This window comes from Tympanuchus pallidicinctus, unplaced genomic scaffold, assembly GCF_026119805.1.
Source record: "Tympanuchus pallidicinctus isolate F22 unplaced genomic scaffold, pur_lepc_1.0 scaffold11, whole genome shotgun sequence".
Classification (NCBI taxonomy): Eukaryota; Metazoa; Chordata; class Aves; order Galliformes; family Phasianidae; genus Tympanuchus; species Tympanuchus pallidicinctus.
Window position 1 is genome coordinate 18,844,811 of NW_026294627.1, and position 24,793 is coordinate 18,869,603.

Sequence of the window (24,793 nt, forward strand, 5' to 3'; positions counted from 1 at the left end):
AACAAAACACTGCTACAGTCAGGTCTGATCATAAAACATGAGTCAACCGTTGTTCAATCATTTGCTAACCCACATTTATACAAGTTATCTCTTCTAAAATCATCACCACATACATCTTAGATTTCATTTTCTTTCTGAAAAAAGAGCTGCGATTTTTGCTTTTTACTGAGCCAGTGATCCTTATCTGCCACCCAGCACCGTGCTGCACCCCTTGCATTTTTGGTTCTTGCTGCCTGATGCTTTGACCAGGGGGAAAACACCCTGAATGGGCACAAGCAGGAGCTCGCTCCATTGTGGCAGCCAGCAGTTTGCAGGCAACATGAAAGCAGCAGAGTTCTGCTGCCCTCCTCCCTGGCTCAGCAGAGCGATGCCCTCACCTCTCCCAGCCCCGTTCTCCAGGAGCACAGGCTGGCATCGGTCCCGTTTCCTTCTTACGCTTCGATTTCAAGAGCACCGGGGCGGTGCAATGTGTTCCTGCTCATTTCTTAGGTGTTATTTTCACTCTCCATAGCAAACACAGCAAGCATCGCAGCGCCAGTCCTCGGTGTCCACTTCGTAAGCGTGACTTTCTGGAAGGCGTCTTCCAAGCAGCCTTGGAGCCGTGACCTCTCGCTGCCGTAAGGCATACAGGGAGCTGGGTCCTTTCCAGACATTCAAGCTGTAGAGTTTGGTCTTTCCTGTTTTTCTTGAAGAACTTTTGGGAGGTCAGAAACGTGTTCTTTGAGCTTTTGCCACCTTACAGATGAAAGGCTGCTGGAATCATTAGGATGAATTTCCTCTGTGCCAAAAGTTGCTCGTTTAAGTCAAGTATATTTTAAAGCTGCAAGCAGAAATTTTCAAGGTGTAACTAAAAGTGCCCGTTTCCTTTTCTTGCCATCTCCTTGCTCCGCCGTCTCACTGCACAGTTGGATGCACCTCCAAAGGCAAAGCTCCATCTTCTGGGGTAGCCAACAGGCAGACCAAGCTCACGTGCAGCCGACGGCTTTCATTCCATTGTAGAGCTGCACAAGGGAAGACTTGTCTCTCTTGCAGGTCACCTCTACCAGCAATCACTTCAGCAAGATGGATTTCAGAATTAGGTGCTCTCAAAACAACCTGCGCTGTATTTTTCAGCAGCACAAAGCAGCCGTAAGAACAATCTGACCTTCATTCATAATAGCAAATCCATTGGGACCAAAATCCCTCTTTGATTTTCTGTTTGAGGTGCTGGCAAAGGAAATCCAGGGGGGCACAACATACACAGCACAGGAGACAGTGTTACAAAACAGTACAAACCTTCTGGAGATAGGCTTTGCACGGGCTTTACTCAAATTTAGCTACGCTGTAGTGAAATAAGCAGTGCTGTTCCTCTAAAGGGAAATCATTAGAGTAACTGTGTGAATAATACTGCCTCAGAGTGTTTTTTCAGTTGTAGGGCACGGAGTTTATTAAGGAATGCCCACACTGTGGCATTGTACTGCACTCGTTTGTAAAACGCCCCTTCCCATCTTTCAGAGGCCAAGACCATGCCCACCCCAGCCTACCAAAGCAAAATGCCACACACTTTTCTTTTAAAGCAGAGGCCAAACGATGCGCTGCGTGGCCTTTACTGAAGTACAGCATGATGGCAAACTAAAGGCTATAGCCAAGGAATAGCGTTTGGATGTACTTGGATTGCTACCACCATTAATAAATGATGAGTGCGTTTATGACCTGAATGCCTTTCACTGGTCGGCTGCTGTGGGCAGACCCTGGAAACGGTGAAAATTAATCACCTCTTGTATTAAATACCACCTTTGTATTTTGCCATGTCTCCGTTACAGATTTGGTATTGAATGACGTATTACAGTCCAACGCAGCGCAGCGGCTTTATGCCCTTAATCTTCCTCTGAGCCTTGCTGGGAAGGCAGGCAGGAGTGAACTCGCAGGTTTAACCCTTAGGGCAGTGAAGACGAAGGAAGTTCTGCTCAGCTTCGCTCGCCAGCCATACGAAGAAGCCCACGCTGCCGCCGCAGCCTGACAGCAACTCTCCTCAGTCCCTGCTCGCAGCCCAGGCAGCTGTTCCTCACCCAGCAGCACAGATGCGGCACGTGGCTGGCAGCATCACCACACAGCTTCAGCCAGCAGTGCCAGCATCACCACACAGCTTCAGCCAGCAGTGCCAGCATCACCACACAGCTTCGGCCAGCAGTGCCAGCATCACCGCAGCGACGCCGCAGAAATCCCTGCAGCCACTCGGTGCCTCTTAGTTCAGGTTTCCAGTGGTCCATCTCCCAGAGGCGTTTTGTTGCACCAGCTCAGGTTTTCCCCAGACCCGTGGGACCACTGACAGCACTGCAGAAGGGATCAGTGCTTTCCCTACATCCAGTCTGAAACTGTAACTGCTATAAAGCCGGTGCCTACGATCGCATCTCCTCTCGTGGCTCCAGCTCAGAACTACCCCTCACCAACATTCCAGTTCTTACTAAACCAATCCCATTTCTTGTTTGCAACAGGATCTTTTTGCCCTTTACAATGCACGTTTCTTTGAAGGTTGAAGCTTTTAGAAAATGCTTTCTGTTGTGACAGTGATGCCAGCGTTGTCCAGCCCCCTCCTACAGAACCGCTGCCTAAATGGCTGCAAAGGGCACTCGTTATCCCTCCGCAGGCACCAACAGTTGGAGATGACCCAGAGGCAGATTTGGGTGAAACTGCCAGCATGAAGCGACCTCAGGTCAAGTAATCTTGTAGTAGTCGAGCTTGCCAACCGTCAGGCTGAGCTTCTACTACCAGGATGCTGCTGCTCTGGAGCTCACGGGTATGCAGAACAGTGAGGTGCCCTCCAGTGATAGCTCTCAGCAACTTGTATTTTAACAGAATTCCTCCAAATAATGATGGGATTTTCCCCCAGGTGTAATGGCTTCAGTATTTCAATAGAGCTTTCCAGGCGACACAACCCATGCCCAATCTCTCATGCGCAAGCTCAAAGGACTTACAGGCACCTACCAAGCACTCATGAGAAAACCCTGGCCTCCCTCCAGAACGTCACACACCCCTCTGCCACCCTCAGCCCCTGCAGGTTGGTGGTGGTTCTCCTCCTCAGAAAGCAGCACAGGGAACACCTCCTGGCCTTCAGCCTCGAGCACACCCTGTCTTGGCTGCTAAGCCCTGAGATGAAGGCAAGCTCTACGCCCGGCTGTAAGCACTGCCACTCATCTTTTAAGGCTCCTCTACGTAGCTTTTATCAACGTCCAGCAAATCTGTGCAAACTGAGGCACAAGGCTAAGGGACCCCCTTACGTATGCTTGTTCCGAGAACAAGAATCACAGAATGACAGGATGGCCTGGGTTGTAAAGGAGCACAAAGATCACCCAGTTCCAACCCCCTGCTGTGTGCAGGGTCACCAACCAGCAGACCAGGCTGCCCAGAGCCACATCCAGCCTGGCCTTGAATGCCTGCAGGGATGGGGCATCCACAGCCTCCTTGGGCAACCTGTCCCATCTACTTTCCACCTTCGATGAGAGAAACACAAAGCCCTTCAGCACTGAAACTTTACGTCATCAGCTCATTTAGATGGGCAATACCCAATTAAAAAGAAAACAGAACTCATCTGTCCTGGGTGTTCTGCATCACAGTCTTCTGAAGAGCATCTTCCTTCTGTTTGAAACAGAAAGCGGGGACATAAACGTATCTGAAAATACCAACGCAAAGAAATAAAATCCCTCAGGATATTAAGTGAGCCACTTAACTAAGTATTAAAACCTCTGCAATTATTAGTTTATTAGTATCATCCAGGATTCAGATGTTCAATATTTCTCCTGAAGTTATACATAAATGCAAATTGAAATAAGAATCTGAAAGTCAAAATCGTATAACAAAACAATACTCCATCACAAAAGCGTGTAAAATTACAAGAATGCTTTTTTTTTTTGCTTTTTTTTTTTTTTTTTCTTTTTCTTTTTTTTGCTCCTTTTAAACACTGGCACTTAAAGAGAACCATAGTTTTGTAACCACAGAATTGCCAAATTGTCCCCCAAACTGGTAAGCAGGTATATGTGAGAATAGTTACAGTTGCCAGCACTTGAAGTTGTACTAAATATGCAAGAAAAAAACCCCATCAACCCTTAGGCTTTGGCTTTGGAAGAGAACTGCATTTGACCAAATTAGACGGTGTTGGTATACCATAAACATTTCACTTTTTAATGCAAAATTTAATAAAATGTACTTTTCCATACAGCTATATTTAACTTAAAAATGGGCAGACATCGAGAGTGCGGTATAAAACCTAACAGGAAAAATACATCTTATCTCATTTTCAATTTGAGACAATATACAACTTTGTTTAAAGGGCTAAAACTAGAATTTCAAGAATACAAATATGAATTTACATAGATTTAACAAATAATAATGGTACCATTTATAGAAATCTTAGAAAGAAAAAATCATTTCTCGTGGGCCGTTTGCTACCAGGAGAGTTTCATGGTATAAAGCGCGCGGCCATCGCCAGACCCGTCACCACAAAATAATACGGCCACTTCACGCCTTTCACTTCACACACTGCAGGTACGTTCACCTCCCACGAGTGCTCAGAGATTTACACATCCGACCTCCGTTACATGGCAACGTGGTCACACCTGTAAATGTCTCCACCCCGGCCGGACAGACACGCTCTTCCTATGGGTCCTTCCAGGACAAAACGCAGCACCCGCTCCCTCCCTCCCCCCAGGAGTATTTCGTTTCTGTTCAACTGAACTCTATACTTCTCAACTCTCCAAGACTGGTAAATTCATGCAACAGAATATTACACTTCACCAACTTCTGAACGAGCATCGCTTTGATGAGATCGGGTTCTTTTGTTTCCAGTTACGGAAGAATGTTCTTTCATCGCACGCCTATGGATTTCTTGTCTTACCCTATCATGAATATGCAGGGTATGCAGATCAAAGCTGTGTTTATCAGCTGGATATATGAAAGATGAAAACTGTAATATTCACGTGATCCCAAACGGGCATTCAATAAAGCAAAAGATGAGCTCCCCTCAAAAAAAATAAAAAAAAAAAAGAGAAAAGAAAAATGATTTTCCAGGGCACCTATTAAAAGGACAACAATACTAATAAAAAAAATTGTATTTACTTAGAAGCATTCAGAATGTCAACAAAACAGCTGCAACTTTCTTTTTCCTTTTTGCAATTACAGAGTGGTATTCAATTAACAGAACGACAATTATTTTTATGATGCATCAGAGACAACTGAAGATGAGAAATGAACTACATCCCCAAACAGAACTAATTTGTGCTGTGCACCAACAAGAACCTGCTTTAAAACTCCCATGCCAATTTACAACCCCCACACTGTACCAGGCAAGGTTAGTGGCCATTGAAATACCACTAAGGACAGGGCTATCTAAAGACACATTCGGTAGTGTGTTAACTATACAAAAAAAGAGACACTGTACAGTTTAAAAACAAATCTTACACAGCCTTACATTTCATTTTTTTTTTTTCTTTAAAAGGAGTGAGTTGTGTACAGGGGGGTTAAATGCTTTATAGACAAGAAAGAAATTGCTCTAAAAGAGACTTATTCATCATCATCATCATCTTCCTCCTCCTCTTCTTCCTCTTCTTCATCCTCTTCATCCTCTTCGTCTTCGTCCTCATCTTCCTCCTCTTCCTTCTTCTTCTTGCTCTTCTCAGCCTTGGCAACTACTTTTTTGCCTGCATCAACCTTCCCTTTGGCCCGGTACGCAGCAATATCCTTGGAGGAGAAAAGCAGGAAGAATCTCTTAAAGTTTAACCACTCCAGAGCTCTGAGCAACTTCCAAATGACATTCATGAAACTGGAGCTACCCGGGCATCTGCACTGGGCAGGACCAAGAGCTGTGGCTTCAGTTACAACAAGGTGAACTGAGGCCCAACAGCAAAAAAGGAGGGAACGGAAACCTCTACCACAGAAACAATGTTCACATGCTGCCTCTCAGTGCTTCTGGCTGCTGAGGAATCTCCACTGACAGGCTTTTAATAAGGGGTCGGAAGAGCTGCTGCCTCAGAGGGGAGAGGCACAGCCGAACCCATTTCCCCGTAAGGAAATGAAGTAGGGAGACCTCTTAAGGTCCCTTCCCAGCCCTATCTTCTGTGTCAGCTAAAGAAAAGCACACAGAAGTACTTACCTGAGGCACAAAATTCTAATTAGCCACCCAAAACACACTAAGATGACACGGCATAATATCTGCAATGTTATGCCTCAGCAGAGAGCAATCACACAGAATTCTGCTTGACTGAAGTTTACAAAATAAAAGGTATAGGAACTTTGATTAAAGGGTAGACAGTGCCACCTTCTGCATGCAATAAATTTATTCCAGCAGTTTATAAAGCACAAAATTCAGTTCCTGTAATAGGAAGTCAAAACTGTACATGGAAGACCAAGACAGAAAAGCAGTCAGACTCCCCAGCTTTAAGCCAAAATCAGAAGAAACACAACAGAACTGATTTACAGGACTCTCAAATGCATCAGCTAGAGGGAAACGTGAGCAGCTTTGTGCAGACAGTCCAAATCTTCCATTCCCCATCCCACCAATGTTACACCAGCCCTCTCGCACTCCCTTAAAACTTAGCATGAAGTCTGTAGAAGAGATGATATCCACGAAGCAAAAGGCAACCAGTGAGGTACTGAGCTTCCTGCTCCTCAAAAACCCATTTGTAAATGTAAGAAATGAAGATACCGATAGCACAATAGCACAGAAACGAAGGCGTCTCGGACTAAAGAGTGATGACTGAGCCACGTATGAAGTTCCTCAGGCACTGCCAGCTCTGGATGTAAAGAACACTCAGCGTGCTGAGAGCTTGAAGCTGCACCAGAAGGACAACACAGGAAGCCTTCTACACCTCCACCCCTCCCCAGCACGTGGCTGATGAGCTCTCACAGAGCACACCTTGTTCACAACCGTGCTACAATCCTGAACAGTTTTGTCGGCCAGCAGGAGATGTGCCCAGCCTGAGGCCATGGCACACACGCAGACTGAGACCTCGGTGACTCTGTGACTCTACACCACATACAGCAGCTATCGCTGAGCACCGGCCCTCTACAAAGCATCAGCACAGGTGCTGGCAGCACACCCCCTCCCCACTTGGTTTCCTCACCCTAGGATGGGAATCTGCCTCACAAAGAACACACACAGCACTGCTCTGCACCTTATGACGATGAGGTTTAGCTGGAACGATTCAATAAATTGTGTGATACACTGCTTCGTATGTGCTGTAACTCTGTTAGATTACTAGAAAAGAGGGCATGCAAAGGAGATAGAGGAAAAAGCACATCTACTGCTAGCATCTCACAAGTGTTCTGACATCACCCCAACAATAAACTAAAAATAGCACCTATGTATTTCAATCATTTCAATAGGCAGGGATACATAACCCCTCTAAAACAAGAGAAACATTTTACTCTTTACTGATGTTACTTAACACTACCATCTTAACTCAGATGCTGCTGTGACCTATTGTTTTAATAACAATACAGACACGATGGTATCTATTAAACCATCATCGATGGCCCTGAGTCACAGATGAACGAAAAACATTCAACACACAGGACTCCAATTCTGTGATAATGGTGTCCTGTATGCCCTCTGAGTGACACTGTTCTAAAAGTGTGATGTTTGTCCTTAGCTCACGATGATGTGCAACATCAAATATTAGGGTACATGAGAATGGAGAAGTGTCTGTGTGGTTTGTTCTCCCCAAACCACCTCCATAAATGCCAGCATTACCTTCTCATACTTCTCCTTCAGCTTAGCAGCCTTCTTTTCATAAGGCTGTTTATCATCTGCTGCAGTGTTGTTCCACATCTCTCCCAGTTTCTTTGCCACGTCCCCAATGGAAAGACCAGGATGTTCTCCTTTGATTTTTGGACGAAACTCAGAGCAAAACAAGAAAAAAGCCGAACTACAGACACACACACACGGGGGGGGGGGGGGGGAGGGGAAAAAAAGAAAAAAAAAAAAAAGTATTTTAATTTTAGACTTTAACCTATTGTAACAAAAAGTTTTTTGACCTTATTTACTTTGGAACATCACCTAAAAGCGAAGCAAAGATTGATTACAGTGGAAGATATCAGAACTAAACAAACTACCTTGAAAACTTAACACATACTTGTCTCCAAGCAATGCTGCACATCTGGTCTCATTTTTGGCAGGACCCCCATAGGAGCCAATTTTATATACCATATGCAGAGTAAGTCCTTAAGAGAATGACTGAATGGTAAAAGGAGAGCAAGAAAGCAGCAGTGATTTGTCGTGAGAATTAGGATTTCAGGATGACAGCCCCAATAAAGACTTCTCCGCACCTTCCAGCATTAATTCATTAGGAACTGACACACACACACACAAAGATGCATTCCTACAGAGCACCAGGTGAATCCGAACTCAGCAGTTCTGGCTACAATTGTAATTCTCCAAGCTGTTTTGTGCATGATCATCCCTCTAGCTTCTTTTGTGCACAAGGCTCTACGATTAACTGGACTGCCAACTAGAATTCCTGCTTGAGCCAACAGGTGGTGAGAATGGCTACAAGTATTTGACCACTATTTGCCATCAGAATGATCCCTTTTTAAAGAACTTGGAAACATCAGTCAGAACTGTGCATTGTACATTTTTGCATCTGCTTTTAGAGGCTGACATTATTCCAACTTGAAGTGGAACAACCTGAAAACAAAAGCCTAATATTCATTATTAAATTTTCAGCCTATCTTAACATCACTGGCCAGGAAAACCAAGTCAGCTTGTACTTCTGAAGCTCCCAAACTTGGATGAAATGATCATTTTATAGTGTGATAGTCCTGAACAATACAGCCTAACCAGAAAACCACTTACGGAGGCCTCTTCGGTGCATTTGGATCCTTGAACTTCTTTTTTGTTTCCCCCTTAGGTGGTACATAGTTTTTCATTTCTTTTTCATAACGAAGCTTGTCAGCCTTTGCCATATCTTCAAACTTCCCTTTCTCCTTAGAAGACATAGTCTGTAAGGCAGTTAAAACAACAGTAAGATTTGAGAGCACATCCAGGTCTGCTCCAAAATTTCAGCTGGGGGAGCTAAAGGTAAGGCAGGAACAATGAAGAGTTATTTGCCTCACAAATGTATTTCCTATATATCTAAAACCAGAACTTTTTACACAAATAATTGACAAATATTTGAATAACATTTCATGCAGGGCAGCTGCTTAATGCTTTGCTTTTAAGGCATTTCTCCTACCTTCCATCGTTCTGAGCATTTTTTTGAGAACTCTGAGAAGTTCACTGAAGCATCTGGATGTTTCTTCTTGTGCTCCTCCCGGCAGGTTTGCACAAAGAAGGCGTATGAAGACATTTTACCTCTCGGCTTCTTAGGATCACCTTTGCCCATTTTTGAGGATTTTCTGCAGCAAGGCAAGAAAGACACCTTTAAAACTTTTCCTTTCTACAAGCCAAGGCAGGAAGTAAGCCATGATGAACAACTGTGCTGAACAAGACTTGTTACAGCAGTGCTCTGAAATCATACAGCGGGAAGAAGTTTCTCTTCAGGAGTATCTACTGAGGGTTTTGACCAGCGCTGCCTGAGGTAACTTGGCAGATACAAGCGATCACACAGCGCGCAGTTCCGGTCTCTTGTCAGCAAAAACGCCCCTTGCAAGCAGCCTGCAGTAATTGTTAGCACCAGGGCAATGGGAACCACACTCCTATTGATAGCGTACCAACCACTGGCCTCAGCAGAACGCCTTATTCTTAAGGGGAAAAGTATGAGAGCATCCTCTCCTTTGGGTTACTACATTCTTTCTCCACACAGCCTTCCCATCGCTCTGCCCTGCGGACCTTTGGGGCTTATTTACAAGACACACACACTGGGGGATCGTTTACAAGAGACCCGTTATTGTTACGTGCTGTATATTACTGCTGTCCTGCAAACGCACCACATAACGCTGCTCCATGCACACATCCACAAACACGGGCATGAAGCACTGCTGTCACCAAGGCAGGGATGTGAGTGAGTGAGTGAGTGAGTGAGCGAGCAGTGGGACGCTTCTTCATGCCTCACTCTGCAGCAGGGCCTGAGGGCACGAGAAACCTCGGGCCCTGGGAGCGCTTCTCCAGCGCGGCCTGTGGAAAGCTCACAGGCAGGAATCGGCGGAGAGGAAAGGAAAAAACAAAACAAAACAACACAAAACAAAGCGCACCCCACCGCGGGCCGCCCGCATCGCCGCAGCGGCGGCACTTCCTATCGGTTTGGCGGATAGACAGAAGCAGATTGCCGCTCCGTGACCGAACACGTCCGGTCTGAAGTTTCTCTCAGTAAACAAGAAGGCCGCGGCCCGGCGGCGGCTCCGGGCCCGGGGCGCTTCCTGCCGCCGGGCAGCGCGGCCGAGCGCCGCGTTTAAAAGGCGCCTTCCCGCCATTTTGGCCGCGTCCCGGCGGGGGCTGAGGGGCGCCCCGAGAGCGCGGCCGGGGGCGGGCGCGCAAAAAAAAACGAGCCGCGCTCGGACGGCGGAGCCGGGAAAGTTTGTCGCGGCTCGGGGCAAAACGCCGCGGGCGGCCTCCGGGAACGGAGCGACCAGCCGCCCTCGGCCAGGCGCCGCGCCGCGGCGGTGCGGAGCGGCCGCGATGGCGCGGGCCGCGGGCGGAGGAGGTCAGCGCCGCGCGGCCGCTTCCATTTTGTGCGGCGGAGAGCCGCGCGGCCCCCCGCGGCCCCGACACGCGCGTCGTCCGCCCGGGCCCTCCGCACGGCGCCGAGGCCGCGGGACCCCCGCCGAGGGGTGGCCGGGCCGGGCGGGAGGGAAGAGGAGGAGAGGCAGGCGCGGAATGGCCGCTCCGCTGCCGCGCGCACAGAACATGGCTCCTTCCTCCCTTCCTTCCCTTTGTGTGAGCGCGCCCGTACCCTGGCGCACACGCTCAGCCATTGCAGCCGGGGGAAGGCGGGCGGGAGGGGGGGGCGGGAGGCGGGTGGGTGCGGGGGATTGGGGGGAGGGGGGGGAGAGGCCGGCTCGCTTCCAGCGCCCGCCCGAGCCCCGGCGGAGCGGGCAGAGCCCCACGGAGGACCCCCGCCGCCAGCCGGCCGAGTTTAAAGCCCCCCGGGCCGCGGCCCTCGCGGCGGGGCGAGCGGCGGCGGCCGCAAAAAAAAGTTCCCCCGAACTGCGCCCCCGCCCGCCCGAGCTCCTCGCTGCTCCGCCGCCGCTCGCCTTGTTTTCTCGCTCGCGGCTGCCGTCAGCCATGTTACAGCCAGGCGGCTCCGGGGCGAACGGCTCCCGGCCCCACGGCCCGGCCCCGTCCGACGGCGCGGCGCGGCACCGCACCGCACGGCGCGGCCCGGCCCGCACGGCGCCTGCCCGCCCGCCGCGGCGATTGCTCCGGCGCGGCGCCCTAAGCCGCTTACGGCGGGCACGGCGCGGCGCGGCTCGGCACGGCGCGGCTCGGCACGGCGCAGCCCGCGCCCCCCGCCCGCCCGCCCTCACCTCGGCGGCGTTCCGGCCCCGCGCCCCCCTCCTGCCCGTTCTCCCCGCTCGCCCGCCCCGCTCCCCGCGTCCCCGCCGCCCGCGCTCCGGCCCCCGCCCCGGCCGAGGGTCGTCCGTCAGGAAGGGACCCCCGGGCGCAGCCCCTCGCCTTTGTGTGCCGGCTCCCGGCCGCCGCTGCCCCGCGGCCCCTCGGCCAGGCGGCGGCGGCGGCGAGGCGAGGCGGGCAGCGCCGGCTGCGTGCCCGGCTGCGAGAGCGCCCGGCCGGCCCGGCGGCCCCCGGCGCCTACTCACCCGCGTCAGAGTCGGCACGCAGCCTTCGCTCGGCCCCCAGCCCCAGAGACGCCCGCCCGGCCGCTCGCCCCGGCCCCAGCGCTGCCTGGGTCCCTGTGTAGCCCAATGCACCGCAATGGCTGTGAGAGCGGGATCGATACGCAGCCTCCTCACACTCTCGGCGCTGGTAACATTACTCTCAACACAGCCCCGTCCCCATTGGCTGCCGCCAAGCCAGCCGCCGCGCCGATTGGCCCGGGCCCTTCCATTGTCCTGACCAGAGAGCTCCGCCGATTGGGCGCGGCGCGGGACACGTCACTGAGGATTGAAAGGGCGCGCAAATATAAAAGTGAGTGGAGGGAGCCGGGCGGCGGCGGGACGCAGAGTTCTGAGGCGGCTGCTCGGCGCCGCACCGCCGACCGCGAGCGCTGCGGCCCGCCGCCGCCCGCCCGCCGCTTCTGCGGGCCCCGCGCTCCCGAGGTCGCCCCCCGACCGCTCCGGGGAGCCTCCGCGCGCGACTCCGGGGGAGCGCAGAGCGGGACGCGGCGCCGCGGGCGTTCGCGCCTCTCCTCCGTGGCGCCGCCGCCCCCTCCGCAGCCCCGCTTCCCGCAGGCGGACACCGAGGTGCGGCTGCGGGGTGCCGCGAGGTTTCGGCCTCCGTCCCGCCGCGATCCTCGCGCGGCCGCGCTGGGAGCCGGGCGCGGGTCCGACTCTTGCGGCGGGGTCGCCTCTCTCGGGGCGGGGCGCCTCACGCCGGGGACCGCGAGGAGGAGGAGCTGAAGGCGCCGGCGCTCCGTTATTGCCCGTGGGTGGAAGGGAGCGAGGGGGGCTGTCCGAGCAGCTCCCCCCGCGGGCTCCGCACAGGCGTCCCAAGCCGCAGCCAGCGGGGCCCGAGCCCGCAGGGCAGCCGCCGGCCCCTCGCTGCCCGGCCCTCGTGCCCGCCGCTCCGCTGCGCGGGACGCCGAGTGCAAGGAGCGCCGGCCGGCTGCACCTGCGGCGCTACGAACGCCCCGCGGCAATGAGCGGTGACAGGACGGACGCAAATCGCTCACCTTTCCGCAAGGGCTGTTTTTTACCAGTCCTCACCGCAGTAACAAAACGAAACGCCGCTATAAACCCAAAACCCGGTTCTTTCCTCGTCACTTACTGCAGCGGTAACACAGGTGGTAACACTGCTGGAGGATCCACACGGTCCTGAGAAGTGCTTTAGCATTCTAAATGTGAAAATACTGCCAAGCCTTGCTCGACCCCCATCCCTTCTGAAACTTTGTGAAAAGAAGGCCTTAAGAAAACACTCAATTAACTACTGCACATCAGCGTGACCAATAACAAGGCTTAGGTAGTAAACTGTATTAGCCTCTAAATTAATAAAGCCATTAGTTCTCCTTTGATCAGACCATGGCTAATGGCACTTGCTAGCAGCAACAAGGCACACCAGAAGAGGAATCCTCAGGAAGTATCTGAAGTTCCCAACAAAACCAATTCCTCATATCCAAGAGAAATAATGCAGTGTAAGTTTTCATTTAGCACACACTGCTTAATTCTTAATTAGTGAAAATTGCAGCCTACTAACATTAGGCTTCTACAAATGGAAAGTGTACAAACACTGAGGAATTTTTAAAAAATCCCAAACCCACATCTTCGAGTCATAATTGTACTGGTTACCAGTGCAGCCAGGTCTGAAGTCAATAAACTAGCATCCTCTGCTTCCTCTTTCTTTAGACACAAATGCGATTAAAAAGATGCCAGCTGTACTGCTACCAGCTCACTGCAGACGCTTTCACTCTGGGATGGCTCAATTCTCTACTTGTTTGCATCTGCTAGGTGGACTGAATCATTTCCATAGAATCACAGGTTGGAAAGATTGCTTGGTCCAACTGTCCATCACCAATATTGCTCACTAACCACATCCCCCAGTGCCATATCTCCCAGGGATGGTGACTCCACCACCTCCCTGGGCAGCCCATTCCAGTGTCTCACCAGTCTTTCTGGTATTTTTTTTTTCCTATTATCCAACCTGAATGTAATTGCATCAGTATTAGAATGCTATTAAAATTTACCCAAAAGCTCACCTGGCACCGTGGTCTCAAAGAATTAAGCCACACAAGAGGCTGTGGGAGGCTGACTGGATTTCCTATAGACTTACAGTTTGACGATCCTGGGACAAACCTTAGTGCTTGCTCTTCTTGCAGTGGGGTGGTGCTTTTAAATGTCTGTGGGACGCTGCAGCAAACAGCAAACACCTAAAATGAGCAAATCCCTTAACTGAGGCTGCAGGTGCTGCTCTGTCAGAGTTACCAGATGGGATGGAGTATAGCAGCACTTCAAGCTACACACCAGTTACTGGTCTCAGTGTCACTCTGACCTTTGCGTTATATTAGATGATATGGAACAAAAATTGCAGGTTTTTTTCTTCGCTAGTTTACTTCTTTCAACATGCTTTTACACATGGGACTATTAAGTCCCAAGGAAGCAAAATACAGGTTCTATAAAGGCTAAAATAGGTTCTTGTGTATGTGGCTGGCAACACGTCATTAAATGCAGTAAGCTAAAGCTGTTTGGCCTCATATGATGCAAGCCATCTCCCAGTAAGCATTTGAAGACGTAACAGGGCAACTTTATTGTTCAAGAAATACATACCAGGGCTTCTTCTAAGTGTTACCCGAACTTCTCATACTTTTTCTCTGATAATTCTTCTACCCAAGAAAACTCAGATCTCTCTTCACAGTCTTCCTAAGCAAGTGGGACATCCATGGTTGAGGAACAGGCTCCACAGATTGCACACACATTTACATGTCTTCTGATGGAACATTTTAATTTTTCACCTTATTTCCTTAGTTACTCCTGAGTCCACTCACTTCTGTTCTGTTAACCCAGAGTCCGCTGACTTCTGCGCCTGAGCTGCGTGCTGCTGCTTGATTTCCATTACTGCATCCCAGCTTCTTTCCTTCCGTAGCTGATGCTTCTTTTAAGGCACTGCTGGCAAGAAGGCAAACAAATTCCAAATATTCTATCGCAGTTATCAACTGTTTGTCAAGGAGGGGTGGTGCTTTATGGAAGTAAAAAATCCTTCCAAATAATTACCCTAATTGAAAGACTCATTTGCAAGTAAATGCTGATAGATACACGAAAATAGCAGATATCTGAAATCATGTGAAATACATCAGGAGTAAAAAATCATTTTGTCTCCAAGAGGGTTGGTTTCTTTTTTTGGCTAATTTCTGTCTTGAAGTTTAAAATTTATCTTTACACAGAATAAGAATTTATTTGGCCTACTGTGCAGTTTCTGCTAACTCTGCACATCCTGAACTTCTTTAAGGTTTCTTCTGTGCAAACATGACCTGCAGAGGAGGAATTAGAAGCATTTATTCTCAGCTGTTGTCTAGAACCAACAGTTTTTAAAAAGGTGAGTATTGAGGGGATTCTGCTAATGTGACAAGTTCCACTAAAGGTTTCTCCTCATCTCAGCTATTCATATCTTAAGACCTGTGCATGTTTCCATGTTCCATTGGACTTCTTCTGCTGCTCTTGACTACAGAAATAAAAAGAATTTACTCATCAGTTGTAGAATCCTGGTTTGTTTGCTTGTTTTTTTAAGAAGCAGCACATTTCTTCTCTTGTTCATGCCGTGCCACATCTCTTCCAATACTTTATAAATATGCCTTCTTCTGCAAACTCTTCTAAATCAAAATCTGCTCTAAATTACACTCCACAGAACCAGTGCAACCACTGAGATCGCTTGGATAACATGAGCCACCTCAGCTTTCACACCAAGAGGCCTTCATGTTCTAATATCACAACACAATCGCTCTGGAAAAAAAGTAAGTAGCTTCGCAGGAAGTTTCAAAATCCTTATTTAGTAATGCTGATGTTTTGCAAACTAGGGTGCGCTTCAGGAAAAGTCACATGGATTGGATGCTGTATTGCAAGGAAAGAATAATTCTACTATATGTCAATTTTCAACTACTTTGTTTCTTAACAATATCCATTGTAGCTAGTTACTGGACAACTAGCAGAAGTATTTGCAAGGAGCCTATTGGTTCAACTGTTTTTCCATGCAAGGCAGGCTAAAGTTGGATGGAAACATCAGCTATATATTTTCTTTACTGTTTTTCAAAACATCTTTTTTTGTTTTCCATTTTCTTTAGAGTTCAGAGAGAGAGAATCAAGAGAGAGGCTTCTCCAAAGACAGAACCATTCTTCAAAACAGCGTGTTTCTAAGTAATAACAGAAAAGTTCTTACTAAATGAAAATGAAAACAATCTTTTATTTACTTAAACATACACTCCCACTTCAAAACATCCATGCAGATCATAACTTAAGATTTCTAGCAAAGCCAAGCAACAATAGAGAATCCCAAGGAAGGGAACAGAGACCACAGAGACATCTGGTCGACAGTAATCAAGAGACAGGTGCAGAGTTGGTATCTGCTTCCTTCCCAGCTCCCCAGTGACTTTGTGAAGCACACTGATGAGACTCTTCCTAACAGAATTTTCAAGGAAGTCAAGCTATGTAACAGGCCAGGCCTGAGAAAGACTCGGCCCATTTGCACTCTGTGGTTGCTGACAGAGGTGAGAAAAGGAACTTGCATCAACTCCATGAGCCAAAGGAACACTGCAGGATGGGGCAGCACTTCACGAGAAGCATGCTATGTCACCAGCTTCTTTGATAGCTTTTGCATTCTGTGAGGAACACTGCCCACCTACAGTGGTTTTGGCTGGAAGGCAGATGGTTTCATAGCTTGCTTTGACAATACAGAGATTCGGTGACATCAATGGAACTCCAAATTTCGCCTCTGTCCTTCCTACTGAGCAAAGAGATCTTAGCTTCCTCAGGTCAAAATTAAGAGTATATTACTTTTACAATGGCATGACAACAACTAACATGTTAGTCAAACCCAAAGCCACAACTAGGCTATTTTTAATGAGATCTGAAAGCCTTTCTTGACAAAAACACTACATTATCAGCTCAAAATGAGAGCAAAGACTTTGCAAAGGCAGGGCACTCGGCCACATGCACTTATGATAGAGCTGCTGGGGATAGACAGTCCTTTTAAAGCACTTCCAGTCATACAGGAGAGTAGGTTGTTCACAATATGCTCAGAAATAAGTACTACCCGTATTTACCTCTTCCTGAGGCTGCAGTGCCAGCTCCTACACAGCCCATACAAACATAATTCTCTCTTGTCTATTAAACGCAGACTTATAACCAGCATTTTTTTTTCCTCCGTTCCCTTAGCATTACTTCTGGAAGAGATTTCCATTCAAAGAGATGAGACACAGCACGACTGTAAGGAGCAGTAATGCACGGAATGTGCTTTGCTTTACCTTTCTGGCTGGATTTGTTCCGATTGCACAAAGTAATCTGCATACGTTGCCAGCTCTATTTTATTAGTGAGCATTATCTAGAGAACAGGGTTTCAGAAGGCCATGTGTCCTTTCTACACAGATGAGTAGTTGGCTATTCCAGATGCGTCAGTAAACGGTAACTGAGAGAAGTAGCAGCCAAACAAGGTAACCTCGGAAGACTAAAGGAAAATGGTCTGGGAGAAGCAGCCAGGGAGCAGGGATGGGACTCTTACTGCTGCAGCGATTTCCTTAGCAGGCTTCATTTGTGAAACAGCTGATTTTTGTTGACATGTGAGCCCTGCAGACAATGCCATCATTTCTATAGCCGATCTTAAATCGGGATCAGTACTTACACAGTGTTCTCATCCATAGAATGGATAACATTTAAGCTTTGTAAGCTTTTTGAAGAATTAATAGGTACGAAGTATTCAAGAAAATATATGTCATAGCATAGGTTTATGCTCACACTGTTCAGCTCACAGAGGGCAAAACAGATGAAGATGCATTAGTTATAGACTTTTCTCCTGATGATCAATATGCCACAGTGAAAATTGTACATATACACGTTTATAAAGCAATCATTTCACAGTGACAGTAACGGAAATTATGTGAGTCCTTTAGCATCTTATTCCTTACGTATAAGCATGCAACTTCTTTAAGTGCTTCTATGAAGCTTGCAATGCAGTTTCAGATAGGTGGGGAACTGCGTTCACCTCCTGCAGCAAAAGAGTTAAATAAATGTTCTTCCAGGACTGCACAATTTCTGAAATCGCTGACCTGCTAAGATGTTTGCTTTTCTGAGCGCACAACATGCAATGCAACATCCACTTCTCTCTTCCACTTTCTGGAACCAGTATATTGAACATCCGAGTCCTTCCAAAATCTCCAGGCCATTTATGTGACTGCACACTCAAGTCTGCAGACAAGGTAAAAGTTATCAGCTGCAATGTTTGCTTCTGTTGATCCTAAGATGTTGCTGTCCACCATTACAGACAGTCTCCTGTAAAGCTATTAGTACTAGGTCATCCTCAGTCAAGAGGCACAGAAGCCTCTGATGCTGCCACTGCCACTACGCTTCTACACCAGAAAAAAGCAGAATTCAACTAGGCCTAAGGTGATGAAAAATAGTGGAAATCACTTTCCTTCCTGTATCATCCAGTCCAAAACACTCAAAGATATATTCCGTTGCATCTGGGGATCCTTTAGATGCCCTCAATACTACATGTTAAATTGGAGAGATTCCTTGAGCCAGGTACAGGACTGGGACAGAGGTGCTATTATCTCTTGTGTATGTTTTCTGAAAATGCACAACAAGCAAGTGTAACTCTGACCTGTTCTCTCGTCCTTTACACAGGATTCAATCCATTATCTACAACACGGGCTAAACCATCTATTTCTGAACACGTCGCAGGCACTTTAACGCCAGTACAGTCCCTGGTATCAGAAATCCTAGCAGTATTATCTGCACAAGACAGGAAAATGATGTGAATTTATAGGATGCTGATATCCAGAGAAATAGGAGAGGCAGTACATACAGGATCCACAGCAATGCATAGAAACACACTGCATACAAGCGGTTACAGGAATTGCTAGGAGAAACAAATATGAGCTTACAGCTTTGAAAATAGGAACCTGCATGGTTTGACAGAAGGACAGTCTTGCCCTTTGGCTGAATACAGCCAAATATGTATGACTGTCACCGAGAAGTGTCCATCTCTTCCTCGACAACACAGTGCTAGAAAATGAACTGTTTCTCATTTGTACAGAGAACTTTCCACATCTTCAGCAACTTGCTACCTTCCTGAGGAGGCATGGTGCTCAAGTGAGACTCCAAGTACTACAAACTATCAAAAGCAGTCCTTACAGAGTGGTGTTTGGTTACTGTTTTACTGGCAGTCTAGGGTTCACAGTGATCAAACACCTATGGCACGCTCTATTATATGCTGCATTACAGCTCTGCAGCACTACTCATTTTAGCATTCACTGAGTGAATATAAGCAAGCAGTCACAGATTACTGAAGTCTTTACTGTACAAACACTCACTGAGTAGCACCTCTTTCTGGATTCAACTACTAGAACGACTATCAGAAGAGCTAACTGTAGGCTCCACTTTGGGAATAACACTTCCTAAACCCTTTTTTGTCCCCCAACTTTTCTGAAGTTGCAACTGTCTTGATATAGAAAGGGGTATTTAAATGTGATAAAATGTACAGAATGGAAACAATACCACACAGACTTGCCTGCTCAGATGATAGGTTTTTTGGAACAAAGTCTTTAAGGAGATATGACTATCCACCAACCTGGGCTGCAATATGCATTGCAGAGACTGTGCTGCATGCAGCCCAAAGACTTCTCCAAGCTCCATGCAGCATCAGAGCTCAGCAGGGGACACCAATCTACCCCAAATTGTCTTGTGCTACCAAAACCTTAGCATTGACCTTTTGGTGAACATGAAACTGTAGCATCTATTTAGATCACTACTTTCTGAGACCATTTATCTTTCTACTCCTAGTCATCTTTACTCCTTCTTCAGGAGTTTCAGAGGCTTTTAAGTCTTTTACATTATTATTATTATTATTTTCATTATTTATGCTTCCGTGAATTTTAGTTTTCTTGAGACAAATTAAACTCTTTATTAAATATGCCTCAAATTTCACTGAAGGAATGCTGCCAAAAACAAAAGGCACACTCTTCTAGAAGTCAAAAAGCAAGACAGTTCCAAGAAAAAGTCAACATGGTGACCTCAAATTTGTGCCAGACACAAATTTTAAAAATATTCTAACTCAGCTTATTATAGCTGTAATTTGAAATAGCATTTCATTGCAAAGTTTAAATACTGTTGGACAAACTTGCATTAAACTGATCTATGGCACCATTTAAACGGTCTCTGGTTCAAACCTGGTGGTTTCCACGAGGGATAAGGTGGATCTGGGAGTGTGGATTCTCCCAGATGCTGATATACTAACAGTCATCAGGTAGGTCAAGATGCTTCCACCACACAGGTATGAAATTAGAACTCCTTTAAGACAAATTTACCTCATCATTTTACTGAAGCATGAATAAAAATCAAAATGAAGAGCAGCAGTAGAACTTTCAAGAACTTCTTGAAGCTGAGGATTTTAATTGTTTGAAGTCTTCTGTGGCATAATGGTGATTGCTGTTATAACAAAATCCTTGATGCTATCTTATTTCTTCTATTACAGCACAACATTTAGATCATGTAACTGTTCTAGAGTTTCCGAATATAAGCAACTTCACAGAACTAAATGGGTGCAAGGGATGCATATACTCACATCCACTCATTTATTTCCAGTAGCCCAGACAGTCTGTTACTCACGAAAGGTTTGCATTCGATCCTACAAAATTTTCACAAGAAAAAATACATATCATGTTATCCATAGTACTTAAGGTTTTGAGCAGTATCCTTTTTCAAGATGTTATTACTTCTCTCCATCTCCTTAAAATCCTCAGCACAAATACTTCTTTGAAGCCTCTCTTGCACACTCTTCTTCTGCATCAGCAGACCTTCTGAAGCATTTCCATTTTTAATAAAACAATCCACCTTCTTCTGTTCAATAATTATACACCCAAATGTACTGAAGTCATTAAATAGATGTTTATTTTACTTGACTTTGAAAAAACATAGATTCCTCACCATACCAAGACAGGAGTAATTAGTGAAGTAACTACTTCTGTGTATGTGACTAGTAAAATACAATTCTATGTCTCTTTTTTCTTTTTTAATAGAAAAATTAGAGAATGAGTAGAAAAGAGACACAAAAAATAATCCAGGGACGTGGAAAAAAATATAATGAACACCATATAAATCTTTAGCTTTAAGAAAAAAAAATAGTTTGAGAAGTAATCTGATTACAGTGTAAAAGCACCTTCCTGGAGAGAAAACAGTGAGTACTAAAGAGCTCTTTAATCTATCAGAGAAAGGCATAACAAGAATCAATGACTGGAAGCTGAAGGCAAACAAATGCAAATGGAAATAAGGTAGAAAATGTTTAGCAGCAGGAATGATTACCACTTGTATTGTCCCAGTACCTGGTAGCCAAGTCATGGATCAGGGCTCCCTCACACTGGGTGCTTAAAAAAAAAAAGAGAAAAGAAAGAAAGAAGAAAAATGAAATCTAGAAAAGGAAAACAACCCCTGCCAAAAGATTACAATCAGTGCATGAGATGAACTATCATAATAAAATCAATCACAATATCACGCAAAGGACAGGCAACATTTTCAGGGCATGGTTTCAAGGTACAAAGCACTGGGCTGAGATTCCAGCTTAAGGCGTTCTGCCTTGCCAACTGATGGTCCCCACAACTTCTTTACAACAAAGAGAAAAATTGATTCATTAAAAAGAGGTGTTAAAAGCAAGGGTTCCATTTTTTCTTTACAACAAAATGCCAGCGCAACTGAGGTAATTTTGCAAGTGTTCTGATTTTAATGAATTTCAATGAATGCCTTGGCCAAAATTTTCCTACCTGTGTATCTCACTATCAACTCCAGTGCTGTTTAAGGACATTTGAATTTGCTGCTTTGCTTGTGGGCAAAATCCGCATAGCCCAGAGAAAAATATCCAAAAGCAAAGCATGAGGCTGTTTCATTTTCCTCACAGAAAATTGCCAGCCCAGTCATCAAATCTGTAAGGATAAGACAGAATATCAACTGAAATTAAAACCTAGCTCATGGCCCAGAAAACTTCTCTGGGGCAAAGTAAACAAACCAACCAACCCAAATAAACATACTGACAACCCTCCTCCTACCCTCCAAGAAAAAAAAAAAAACACACAAAATCAGCCTTATTATCCTTATCAATTGCAGCCTAAAAGATAAAGAGATCAACTTGTGTTTCCTGATACCACTGCTCTGCCAGTAGGGCCTACACGCCACCTGCGGTAGTTCACGAACACAGGAGGCCACTGCTGTTGGATTGGGAAGAAAGGGGAAACCTGAGAGAGATACTTTTTCTAACGTTATTTTCCATGTATTTTTGAGATCAAGAATCACACGGATTACCCCGAAACTCAGGGAGAAAGCTGAGACACCTGAGCAGTGGCTTCTCTTATTTTCTGTCAAAAAGCACGGATAGCAGAAAGCACCTTTGATTTCCATTTTTTTTTTTTTTTTTTTTTTTTTTAATTGATGCTATTAGCAGATGACAGCAACACACCAAATACCCCCAATGTATCTCACACCACAAAGCCCCTAAAGAGCTCATTTCTAGGGCTGGGAATGCTCAAGAGCAAACAAAAGCAAAAGTAAACTCTCCACAGACAGTCCCTAAGACTCAAGGGCAAACAAGTTTACAACCTGCAGCTTACTTCCCTTCCTCCCCAGCAGACCAGCCTGCTCCTCTTGGTTGATGCTCTGTATTTCACCGAGCTGAATATTCATGTTCAAATGCTAGACAGGGAAACAGTTACAACTATAAATAAAAGCATTCTTTTTTTTCTTTTCTCCTTCCTTTTTAAAAATATTCTAACATGGTTCATTATAGCTGTAATTTGAAATAGCATTTCATCGCAAAGTTTAAATACTTAACAGCTTTAATATTTGGCCTCATCCGTTCTGTTCAAGTTTTCCACAGGACCGCGGCTGCCCTGTGTGTGCAGGACACACGCTGCTCAGGAAATGAATCAGGGTTGTGCATCAAATTAGATTATTTATAGGTTCCTATATGTGTTTGCTCTACAAGTTGTGCAGAGAAGAAGACGGACAACTGCAGGAAGAGAGCAGCGGGCGTGTGGTTAAGGCAGTTGAATGCCACACAGGAACATTCAGTTCTCTCTGCCATAGGCTTCTGCAAAGAAGGAGCAAGTCAGACCAAAAACCTTGGCAGACGGCCACCAACACCGTGTTCCTCATTTTCTGGGAGTCCGAACTGAAACACCTTAGGCCTTGTATGCAGAAATAGAAAGAAATTGGTTAGAATGGCAACTTTGGCTTTTGTGAAAGAAATGGAGCTGGAGGCATGAGGTTAAAGGGCAGCAGGACTCAACTGATAACCCTGACTTCACTGCTGATTGAACAGTTGTTTTCTCCTTTATAAAGCAAAACAGCAGTGCTTCTCTATTGTTCTGGGAATATGCAAAATGTTGTTAAATACTTCAGAGTTCTTAGAAACAATTTTAATACGCCTACAAAAAAAAAAAAAAAGAGGTATTCCTGATTTTCTATATACAGAGAAAGTGTTGGATATTTTCATCCACTAATTTTCCTACCTTGATATATGTTTGCATTAAAAAGTCTATATGATATAAATACTAACACAGGTAGAGACAGAGCATATCCATTTTTCCCCTCGAACTCTATTTGCAAAGTCCTTCCCAGTCCATACTGGGGCTATCTAACCTTAGTACACAATGAAACTGTAAGATTCCTATGGAATAGGACAGGAACAGCAACCCACGTAGTTAAAAGACGTTATCCAGTTCACAAAAATAAGCAAGTCTTCACTCTCGGCTGTAGAGTATGACATGTAACTGCATCCACAAAAATAGAAAAGCAATAGAAGAGCTAGTAAAAGTTACTGTTTTTCCCGCTTATTTTACTGGTCTGCATCACAGAATTATCATCATTTTGAAAGCCCGTAGTTATAGTAGGCTACTAAGAAAATAGCACACTGCAAAATAACAAATGTATTTTGTGTCTGAAGAACAAAAAACAAATCTACCAACATCTTTAAATTGCCCTGAATAGAGTCCCAGTAGTTAACTCCAGAAGCTAAGGTAAAAGAAACACCACAACTACTGAAAACACAGGTGATTGCCTCCTCCATTTTAAGTAGGAAGACATGACATGTAAAAATGCAACACTAATCACATCAATCCAGAGTTTTTGGTACATGACACAACAGAAATGTTTTAACTGTCTGACAATATTCAGGGAACACTGCATACAAATGGTACGAAAGTAGATGTGCCAAGTCTCAAAAACAATACCACCTTAAAGGACAACTATCATGAATTAGAAGCAAGTAGACATGGAAACAAAATACAAATTTGCCTAAAGTCAGTTCTTCAGAGTAGAAACTTCCAGGCACTCATGTTGCATTAACTCAAGCAGGCCCCAGGGCTCTCGAGGTCCATTTGACCAGATGCAGAATTAGGGCCTAAATACGCAAAGAGAAAAAAGATGAATCAGGTGTCATAGCCCACAGCTGTAATCAAAGAGACACCAAACTAGTCCCAGGAAAGCAATATAAAATTCACATTTTTGCCACAATATGCTGCATTCAGCTACAGAACGTACACCAGGAGGTTTATATAGCATTACCTGATGGCAGTAAATTCCCCTTCAGGCAAACGTGAGTACCTGCAGTGCTTGTGCTCACCTCCCGAGTACTGCTGATATTTTTATTTATATATAATGTATTTTATTATTTTAAATAAATGACAGTGCTGTACAATCAATAAAGGGGATATTTTTATATTAATCACCAACACCTCATTACTAAGCGTGTAGATTTTTAGCTTCTTAGTAATGCGGTGGCAAAAACTAAAATGAGGTAATCTTACTATATTTTAAAACACTGTAAAACTGACAGAACACAATATTAGCGCTATAAAAACACTCACTTCTGTGCCCATCTGAAGGCTGTGAGAAGTTCTAGCTTGGCAGTGAGTTAGATGAAGTCACTTTCTGTGCTCCCTGACATACTAATAATAGCCCACGGTAGCAAACACCTAGTCTGATATACAACTGCCAGTGGGAAAGGGCACTATCTCAGAAAAATACC

The 24,793-nt window shown here is 45.9% G+C and overlaps 1 protein-coding gene and 1 long non-coding RNA gene across 10 annotated transcripts in view; both read right to left on the reverse strand.

Moving 5' to 3' along the window:
• Window positions 1-4,131: 4,131 nt before the first annotated feature.
• Window positions 4,132-11,893, reverse strand: HMGB1 (high mobility group box 1). The gene is made up of 5 exons (XM_052671269.1): window positions 11,725-11,893; window positions 9,204-9,366; window positions 8,825-8,970; window positions 7,724-7,898; window positions 4,132-5,712 (listed from the first exon to the last, which is right to left on the reverse strand). The coding sequence occupies exons 2-5, from the start codon at window positions 9,351-9,353 to the stop codon at window positions 5,536-5,538; spliced, it is 648 nt and encodes a 215-aa protein (XP_052527229.1). The 5' UTR covers window positions 9,354-9,366; window positions 11,725-11,893; the 3' UTR covers window positions 4,132-5,535.
• Window positions 11,894-13,959: 2,066 nt separating this feature from the next.
• Window positions 13,960-24,793, reverse strand: part of LOC128074924 (uncharacterized) — a 42,511-nt gene continuing 31,677 nt past the window's right edge. For 3 of the 9 annotated variants that reach the window (XR_008203506.1, XR_008203508.1, XR_008203507.1), the window contains one exon: window positions 15,951-24,166. This is a non-coding gene — a long non-coding RNA (uncharacterized LOC128074924). The other 6 variants (XR_008203514.1, XR_008203509.1, XR_008203512.1 and 3 more) reach the window with 6 other exon arrangements.

Coding starts and splice junctions, on each gene's coding strand:
- HMGB1 (XM_052671269.1), bottom strand. CDS start 9,353: ATGGGCAAAGGTGATCCTAAGAAGCCGAGAGGTAAAATGTCTTCATAC. Junction 8,971..9,203: donor AATGCTCAGAACGATGGAAG/GTAGGAGAAATG, acceptor ACTGCCTTACAG/ACTATGTCTTCTAAGGAGAA. Junction 5,713..7,723: donor TGAAGGAGAAGTATGAGAAG/GTAATGCTGGCA, acceptor TTCTCCTCCAAG/GATATTGCTGCGTACCGGGC.